Source organism: Myotis brandtii, unplaced genomic scaffold (genome assembly GCF_000412655.1).
Source record: "Myotis brandtii unplaced genomic scaffold, ASM41265v1 scaffold29, whole genome shotgun sequence".
NCBI classification, from domain to species: Eukaryota; Metazoa; Chordata; class Mammalia; order Chiroptera; family Vespertilionidae; genus Myotis; species Myotis brandtii.
This window is the reverse complement of record NW_005361075.1, coordinates 3,277,055-3,287,420: the sequence shown is the minus strand read 5'-3', so window position 1 is coordinate 3,287,420 and position 10,366 is coordinate 3,277,055. Positions and strand designations below refer to the sequence as shown.

The 10,366-nt window shown below is 40.0% G+C and overlaps 1 protein-coding gene across 1 annotated transcript in view; it reads left to right on the top strand.

The window, feature by feature from the left end:
- The window catches only part of TMPRSS12 (transmembrane (C-terminal) protease, serine 12), a 39,636-nt gene extending 30,364 nt beyond the window's left edge, over positions 1–9,272 (top strand). Inside the window, exons 5-6 of the mRNA XM_014542023.1 lie at positions 5,020–5,162; positions 8,725–9,272. Coding sequence (XP_014397509.1) covers positions 5,020–5,162; positions 8,725–8,976 — 395 coding nt within the window. The 3' untranslated portion in view covers positions 8,977–9,272. The remainder of the gene's footprint in view (positions 1–5,019; positions 5,163–8,724) is intronic.
- The last annotated feature ends 1,094 nt before the right edge of the window (positions 9,273–10,366 follow it).

Genomic DNA, 10,366 nt, shown 5'->3' with positions numbered 1-10,366 from the left:
ACTGGACAAAAATCGTGCACCTATGGATGAGGACAGTGGGTGGGGAGTGAGGGCGGAGAGTGGGGCGGGAACTGGGAGGAGGGGAGTTATGGGGAGGAAAAAAAGAGGAACAAATGTAACCTGAACAATAAAGATTTAATTAAAAAAAAAAAAAAAACAAGCAATATATATATCAGACAAAAATAGACTTTAAAACAGGGGTGGGGAAACTTTTTTTTTTTTTGCCAAGGACCATTTGGATATTTATAACATCATTCACTTGATATAAATGTAAATATGTAAATTTATGTTGTACCTGGTCGGTTGGCTCAGTGGTTGAGCATTGACCTATGAACCAGGAAGTCACATTCCCAGTCTGCCAAGGACCATTTGGATATTTATAACATCATTCACTTGATATAATTCACTTAATGTAAATTTATGTTGTACCTGGTCGGTTGGCTCAGTGGTTGAGCATTGACCTATGAACCAGGAAGTCACCTGGCTTGATTCCCAGTCAGGGGCACATGCCAGGGTTGCAGGCTCGATCCCCAGTAGAGGGTGTGCAGGAGGCAACCAATCAATGATTCTCATTATTGATGTTTCTGTCTCTCTCTCCCTCTCCATTTCTCTCTGAAATAAAAAAAAATTTTTTTTTAATTTAGGCAGTAGCAAGTGTTGGCAAGGATATGAAAAATTAGAGCCCTCATACATTGCTAGTGGGAATATAAAATGATACAGCTGCATTGGAATACAGTTTGGCAGTTCCTCAGAAATTTAGACATACAGCCTGACCGGTTTGGCTCAGTGGATAGAGCGTCAGCCTGCAGACTGAAGGGTCCCGGGTTCGATTCCAGTCAAGGGCATGTACCTTGGATGCAGGCACATCCCCACTGGGGAGTGTGCAGGAGGCAGCTGATCAATGTTTCTCTCTCATCGATGTTTCTAACTCTCTATCCCTCTCCCTTCCTCTTTGTAAAAAATCAATAAAATACATTTTTAAAAAAATTTAGACATACAATTACCATACAACTCAGCAATTTCACATGTAGGAATATACCCAAGAGAAATGAAAACATGTTCACACAAAAACCCATACTCAGCTATTCATAGCAACATTATTCATACTAACAAAAAAATGAAAAAATGTAAATGTCCATCACTGATGAATAAACAAGTTGTATATTCAAACAATATTATCCAGTCATAAAAATAAATGAAGTACTGATACATGCTAAAACATTATACTAAGTAAAATAAGCCAGACACAAAGGCCCATATATTATATAATTCCATTTATATGAGAAAATGTCCAGAATAGGCAAATATAGAAGTGGGTCAATGGTTCAAATTAAACTATAATAAAAGTAGACTATAAATCTATAACAGATAGATAGCTGGAAAATAGATAAAATACACTGAGATTAAATGTGAACTGAATAATAGTACTTACCAGTGTTAAATTTCCTGATCTTGATAAAAGTACTATGGTTAATAAGGGCATGTCCTTTTCTTAACTAATGCACTCTAAAACAATCGCTGCCATTCACCCTCAAATGATTCAAAAAATTATAAACACACAGAGTGCAAATAATGCGAATGTGAGAAAAAACAACCGGTGAATCTCAGTAAAGGGTATTTAACAGTTCTTTATACTATTCTTGCTACTTTTCTATAATTTTAAAATAATAGCTAAATAAAAGTTGCAGAAACAACTCTAGATTAAAGAAACTAGGAGGTGGGCATATGACTGTTCACTGAGAAATTCTTTTATCTTTGCTTTATGATTAAAATTTTCATTTTAATGTTGGAAAAGTGAAGAGACATTAACATTTACGAAAATACCAAAATAATTAGGTAGGTAAAAACAAATCTAACAAAAGATTGTAGGCCTTTTATGGAAAAAAAATCCTAAACAATTTTTAAAAGACATTAAATATACCTAAGTAAATGGAATGAAATACTTTATACTTGAATAGGAAGACTGAGTATCATAAAGATGTCAATTCTATCTGCAAAACTGGAGAAAAAAAAACCCCACCCAGGGAATGATAAACCTTAATGAGTTTTGAGACAATTATAAAGCTCATTCTAAAAGAACCAAGAATAGCCAACACAATCCTGTGGAAGAAAACTGTTCTAAAGCTGTAGTAATGAGTCAGTGCTATATTTGTGTAAGGAAATTCTCAGTGACCAGTGGAATAGAACAGAAAGTCCAGACATCTGTTTCTGGGCTCCCTCTTATATTCACTTTGAAATCTCTTGTTTGTTTGTTTTTTAATATCACTGCACCAGGTTCATAAATTGGGTGGTAGGTTCCCAGGTGCTCATTTTATTATTACATGTTATCACTTACATGTTACATGTATTCTTTTATATGCAGCCAGTATTACTGGAAATTATTTTTAAATAAAGGGCAGAAATGTGGCCAGCCTCCAGGAAGCCTCAACCCAGGAATCTGAATGCTCTGGGATATATTTTATTTCTGTTTCCAACTCCTATTCTCTCTGTATGTTGACTGTAGTTCCACAGGCTGCCTGTCCTCAAAAGGCTGGAACTAGAGAGTTAGGCTGCTTTAGATTTATAGCGAAACAGTCATGTGACTAGGGTGAAACATTCTTCTCCAGCAGCCCTGGTTAAAAAAAAAAATAGCTGGATAAGGATTCCAGTTGGTCACCCTTGTACTAAATATAGTGAAGTCCAGACCAATCAGTGACACCAACAGAGTAGAATTCTGTGAATGGAACAGCTGCCCACCTGCAGTCAAGGGGACAAAGTCCATTACCAGGAAAGCTGAAGGAGAATTCGGGGCACACAAAACACCCAGCTCCCACAGGGGACAGCTGCACCTCCGAGACGGGCTGGTAGGATCTGGTGCTGCTGTTACAGCAGCTTTTCTATGGATAAATCTTTCCACAATCTGTCCTTTAGGTTCTTGGTGTGTTGTCCTGTATTTTCCTATTTTCTTGTGTAGCAAAGAACCACTTTATGTTCTGGAATGAGCGGAGAAGTTAGGGGAGTACATAAATTAAAATATATTTTATTTTCCTGTGCACCATCCTTCAAGACTTAGCATCATTGTAAAATTAAATAAAAGTATTCACAACTTACAACAGAAGAAAGATTGGCCTCAGGCTTTATGTCTTTAGTCCTTGACAATAGCTTTACTTTGTAAAATCAATAGATCCTATTGTAAGACCTTCAGGAGTACACAAGAGCAAAGACAGCAAAAATAACCTGAAATTTCTACTATCCTATCTAATAAAAGAGTAATATGCAAATTGACCATCACTCTAACACACAAGATGGCCACCACAAGATGGCTGGCAGGGGAGGGCAGTTGGGGGCAATCATGCCTGCTGGGGAGGGCAGTTAGGGGTGATGCAGGGGAGGGCAGTTAGGGGTGACCGGGCCAGCAGGGGAGGACAGTTGGGGGGGACCCAGGCCTGCAGGGGAGGGCAGTTAGGCGTCGATCAGGCTGGCAGGCAGAAGCAGTTAAGGGCAATCAGGCAGGCAGGCAGGCAAGTGGTTGGGAGGCTGCAGTCCTGGATTGTGAGAGGGATCTCCGACTGCCCATTTAGGCCCGATCCCACCAGGGGATCGGGCCTAAATGGGCAGTCGGACATCCCTCGAGGGGTTCCAGATTGGAGAAAGTGCAAGCTGGGCTGAGGGACCCCCCACCCCCCCACCGGGCCTCTAGTCTAGAGATAACGGTCATTAACGTTTTGGTGAATGTTCTTCCACAGTCTTCCTAGGCATACATACATATATACATACATACATACATTGATACAATCCTATTTAATAAAAGACAAAAGGGCAATTAACTGTACCTCCGCTACGCTTCCCATTGGCTAATCAGGGCGATATGCAAATTAACTGCCAACAAAGATGGCGGTTAATTTGCATATGTAGGCACAATGATGGGAGCCTCTTCCCTGTCCCCCCCACCCCCGGCCAGTGATTGGAAACCCAGGCCGCAGGCAAGAGCCAGGTGGCAGGGCAAAGGCAGAGAACCCGGGCCACCTTTGCCCTGCGTGAACTATGCAGCTGGGAGAGGGGCGTGGGGCCGCTGGGAGCAGGATGGGAACTTCCCAGGGTTTGCATCAGGCAGCCGAGAGCGGGGCGCGAACTATGCAGCCAGGAGAGGGGCACCTGGCTGCTGGGAACAGGGCAGGAACTTCCCGGGGTGGTCATCAGGCAGCCGGGAGCGGGGCCGGAACTTCTGCTGCGTTGCTATGGCAACGCGGCAGAAGTTCCCACCCCGTAGCTGCTTCATTCACTTCTTACTCGCTCATTCATTCACTCATTCACTTACTCACTCACTCATTTATTCACTCACTCACTCAGCAAACCCTCTCAGGTCCCTGGCACCAGGCCAGGCATGAAGTTGAAGCAGGATAAGACAGAGCTATGTCCTCAAGATGTTAGTAATTCAGTAGGGCGAAGCAGGCACATGAACAAGGCAGTTGTACGCACAGATGCACTGTACTGTGTTCGGTGAGGGCTGTAACTAACGCCAACTTTGTTCTCTTGATAAAATGGGGCCTCGGGAGCCAGGCCGCCCCAAGCCTGTAGGCCTGTGCCTATGCCAGGAGTGGCCAGGATCTCGGAACATGACAGAGGGTGCAGGTCGGGCTGAGGGGTCTGGCCCCACTCCTCACCCCCTCACCCCCGAGTGCACAAATTTTTGTGCACCAGGCTACTAGTCCTATATAATAAAAGGCTAATATGCAAATTGTCCCCTCGATCGGTAGTTCGACCAGGAGTTCAACCGGAGTTCGACCAAGGGGCAGGGCCAGTTGGCCAACCACCCGCGGTCCCTCCCCCTGGACAGTCCAGCCGATTGGCCCGATCAGGTGGGAGAACTGGACCCCACCCGCACATGAATTCGTGCACCAGGCCTCTAGTTTTACATAATTGTTGAATCAGTCACTTTGGAAAGAAAACCTATTCAACATGAAAATTTTATATCACTGTCAAAATGCCTGCTCTCCAAAATCACTTATTGGTGCTTTTTGTTTGTTTGTTTGTCAATAGGTAATTCTACAAGAATGTTACAGGAAGCACAAGTGCATTATATTTCTCGAAAAGTTTGTAATTCTGATAAGAGTTATGGGAATATAATTCCTATAACTTCATTTTGTGCAGGTGATGAAGATGGAATTTTTGATACTTGCAGGGTAAGACCAAATAATTTTCCTTAGAAATATTTTCTAAAGCCAGAGGGAACTTGAACAAGGCCTTTGATCACTTTCTGGTAAAGCCTTTTCTTAAAAAAAAATAATTTTAGAGAGAGGAAGGAAGATACAGAGAGACACACAGAGAGGGAAAAACAATGACTTGTTGTTCTACTTATTATGCATTCATTGGTTGATTCTTGTATGTGCCATGACCTGGGTTTGAACCCACAACCTTGGCTTATTGGGACAATGCTCTAACCAACTGAGCTACCCAGCCAAGGCTGGTGATGTCTTAATTATCAATTTTTGCCCTGGGCGGTGTGGCTCGGTTGGGCATCCTGCCAGACCCAGAGGGGTTTCAGGTTCATCAGGGCACATGGTTTTGGGTCCCGGTATGGGGTGTGCAGGAGGCAGTCCATCAGTGTTTTTTTCTCTCCATTCCTCTCAAAAAATTTTTTAGCCTAACTGGTGTGGCTCAGTGATTTAGCATCAACCTATGAACCAGGAGTTCACAGTTTGATTCCCAGTCAGAGCACATGCCTGGATTATGGGCTCAATCCCCAGTGTGGGGTGTGCAGGAGGCAGCCAATCAACGATTCTCTCTCATCATTGATGTTTCTGTTTCTCTCTCCCTCTCCCTTCCTCTCTGAAATCAATACAAATATATATTTTTAAAAATTTCTTTAAAAAAGTACTAAGTTCTTTTTTTCTCAACCCAAATCCTTACTTTCCTGATTTGCGCTGAATCTTTCTTCCTTTCTTTCCCAATACCACCTTTATTGAGGTACAATTTACATATACACAATTCACCCATTTAGAGTGTACAACTCAATGGGTTTTTAGTATATTTACAGAGTAGTGCAACCGTCACCATAATCTAATTTTAGAACATGTTTGTCACCCCAAAAAAGAAACCTCCACTCATTATGAGTCACTCTCCATTCTCCTCCCACCCACCCCCAGCCTTAGGCAACTACTAATCTTTAAAGATTTGCCTATTCTGGGAATTTCATATGAATGGTATCATTCAGTATGTGGTCTTTTGTGACTGACTCCCTTCACTTAGCATGTTTTCCAGGCTCAACCACATTGTCACATATATTACTTTATTCATTTTATTGCCAAATAATGTACCATTGTATGAATAGGCCATATTTTATTTTATTTTTTATTTTTATTGATTTCAGAGAGGAAGGGAGAGGGAGAGAAACATCAATAATGAGAGAGTATCATTGATTGGCTGCCTCCTGCACACCCCACACTGGGGATTGAGCCTGCAACCTGGGCATGTGCCCTGACCGGGAATCAAATCATGACCTCCTGGTTTATAGGTTGATGCTCAACCACTAAGCCATGCCAACTGGGCTGGGCCACATTTATTTAGCCATTCATTAGCTGATGGACATTTGAGCTATTTCCACTTTTTGGCTATTCTGAATAATGTTGCTATAAATGTTTCTCTATATGTTTTTTTGTGTTGGTATGTTTTACTTTCTCTTGCAAATTTCACCTACGGGTGGAATTCCTGAGTGAATGTTTAACATATTGAAGAATTGCCAAACTATATTCCAAAGTGGCTGCACCATTTTGCATTCTTACCAGTAAAATATAAGGGTTTCAATTTCTCCACATCTTTGTCAGCACTTATTGTCGGTCTTTTTTGTTCTGTTTTTAATCCTCACCCAAGGATATTTTTCCATTGATTTCTAGAGAGAGTGGAAGGGAGGGAGAGACAGAAAGAGAGAAACATCCACCTGAGAGAGACACATCAATTGGTTGCCTCCTGCACACGCCCAACCTGGGCCCCAGGGCCCCAGAGCCCCAGGGGATCAAGCCTGCAACCCTTCAGTCTGTAGGCTGAGGCTCTATCTACTGATCCAAATGGCTAGGGCTTGTCTGTCCTTTTTATTACCACCATCCTTGTGTGAAGTGGTATCTCATTTCGATTTTAATTTGCATTGCCCTAATGACTAATAATGTTGAGCATTATTGCATGTGCTTATTAGCTATTTGCATACTTTCTTGGGAGAAATGTCTACTCAGATCCTTCGCCCATTTTTAAACTGAGTTATTTACCTTTTAATTATTGAGTCGTAAAAATTCTTTATATATCATGGATACAATTTCCTCGCATTCTGTGGACTGTCTTTTCACTTCCCTGATGTTGTCATTTGTAGCGCAAACGTTTTTTATTTTTTTATGAAGTCCAATTTATCTATTTTTTGTTTTGACTTTCTTTATTCCTCTTTTCTTCACTACTTCATCCCTAAGCAATAACCCATGCTCTGATCTTTTCCTACTTATTCTTATTTCTAGAAATCCAGGGTTTATCCATGCTGTGTCCTTTTCCTTAAAAACCTTGCTGAGCCCGGCTGGTGTTGCTCAGTGGTTGAGCGTTGACCCATGAACCAAGAGGTGACCAGTTGGATTCCTGGTCAGGGCACATGCCTGGATTGAAGGCTTGATCCCCAGGAGGAGGCAGGAGATCAATGTTTCTCTGTCCTCAATGTTTCTATCTCTCTGTCCCTCTCTTTCCTCTCCATAAAATATATAATGATATATTGATATTTAAATATATATTTAAAACCTTGCTGAGTAAAATAATAATGAGTCCAATCTAATTTAATTGCATTCATAAGCAAAACATTTCCATTGTTAAAAAAATTATTATTCAATGCCTACCGCATATAGAGAATTTGAAAACATTTTAGAAACAGTCTTTAACTCTTAGGCACTGTAACAGTTAGCTCAATGTCCTTGTTGCTTTGAGTGATTAACATCCTTAGTAATGGTGTTTCAGTTGTTACATGGACAATCTTGTATGAACTCCGAGGGAGATTTGTTATTTGTGATACTACAGAGGGGGTTAGCCATGTATTCCTAATATCATGCACTAGCCAATGTCAACATTTAGAAAGATGCCATTTCTTGCAAGATTCAGTTCACCCCTGAACTGATTTACTTTCCTGATTTGCGCTGAATCTTTCTTCCTTTCTTTCCCAATACCACCTTTATTGAGGTACAATTTACATATACACAATTCACCCATTTAGAGTGTACAACTCAATGGGTTTTTAGTATATTTACAGAGTAGTACAACCGTCACCATAATCTAATTTTATCTATCAAACCAGACACACCTAAAAGACTCCTTCATATATCTTAAAGATATACCTCTCACAAACAGCATTACACAATAGAAGTATTCTAGTAGATAGTGTTTACAATATTTTGCACATATCCTGAATTATATTTCTCCTGAGTAATTGTACAAAAAAAATCCCAAACAATTTGATTTATAGTATTCTGGTTCAAAACTATACAGATGGTACGTTTATCCACCAGCTGTATGGTTCCTCTAAATACCACCAGACTGGATGTAACTGAATTCTTGTTTGAGTTGGACTATAAAACTGAAAATCTATTGATCTTAATTAGTCAGAGGTATATTGAAAATGTATATTTATACAAAGTATGTTTAATGTGGTTAATTTACTCCAGCTTTACTATTATATAAGGACTACTAGAAGTAACTGACACTCTTTTGGGACTTTTTTAATAGGGTGATAGTGGTGGACCATTAATGTGCTACATCCCAGAACATAAACAATTTTTTGTTATGGGAATTACCAGTTATGGATATGGCTGTGGCCGAAAAAATTTTCCTGGTGTCTATTGTTCGCCATTCTTCTACAAAACATGGCTGACCCATCACCTAAACCGGGCAAGGAATAAAGGCATATTCAACATAAACAGGCTACTTGGACAGGTCCTTTTCGCCTTAGGCTCTGTTGTCTTACTAGCAACTCCATGAAAATATTCTGAAGAAGCTATATTTCCCATAATGTCCCGCCCCATGTTCTACATAATGAAAATAGCTTATTCTTTGGGCAAGTTATTGCCCACTTTTGAGTTCTTATGTGGAAACTTTTGGGGGAATAAAAAGACTGTGACATTGTAGATATGTGATTGATTGTAAATTTGGCACGGAATCACATGCATCCTTGATGTATCTTGATTATTTTACTTTGTAATCATAATTTTTCAATTGGAATACTTCCCTAGAGTTTTTATTAAATATTCAGCTTAAATATATATACTTTATGTATGTACACACCAAATAATAAAGAATTTATAATCAAAATGGAAGCTGTTCTTTGGTTTAATTAAAATTCTTTCCTTTTAAAGTTGAGATTTTGCTTCCCAGCAAGTGTTGTCAGTTTGGTTCAAATGCACTCATAAAGGATAAATAAATAAATAAATAAATAAAGTTAGACTTTTAATTTTCTTTTTAATTTTTTTTAATCTGAACAATAAAGATTTATTTAAAAAAAAATCTAAGGTGAGAGTTTGACCAATGGAAGTAGGTACTAAACTGCATTTCTCTATTTAGCATAGTGAGTAAGAGCATTTATAGTTAGAACCTTGTTAGCTATGTGACCTTGGACAGGTTGCTTAAACCCTCTGTGCCTCAGTTTTCTCATCTGTTAAATGGGGATAATAGTAACTATTTACAAGAATGAATGCAGGTGAGTTCCCTAGAACTACTTATCAGGTAATAGACATTTAACAAGTATTATTATTATTATTATTATTATTATTATTGGTATGGTCATAAGTTGCATTGCAGAAATGGGGGTGGTAGGGCATGGATGTTCAAGTTAATCCTCATAGTAGTGTGATTAATGAGTTAGTATGAAGTCAGACAAACCCATATCTGCCACTTACTATGAAGGTAAATATCTACATGCATCAGCCAGATGTTTTTGGTTATAAGGGACAAAAAGTTATATCAACAATAAGAAAAAGTATCATCTCACATAACAAAAAGCCCAAAGGTCAGGTGGCCTTCTGTAATGGCTAATCCAAGAGCTGAATCTGGTCATCAAGGACCTGGAAACTTTCCCACTCTCTATGTGGTTGAGTTTCTCTTGTGGGTACTAGATGCTCTGGCTTCTCATGGTAATTGAGGCCACATGCCTTATTGTGCATATCAATGAAAAGATATTTTATTGATTTCAGAGAGGAAGGGATAGGGAGAAAGAGATAGAAACATCCATGGCCCTCACCAGTTTGGCTCAGTGGATAGAGCGTCGGCCTGCGAACTGAAGGGTCCCAGGTTCGATTCCGGTCAAGGGCATGTACCTTGGCGGGCACATCATCCCCAGTAGGGGGTGTGCAGGAGGCAGCTGATCGGTGTTTCT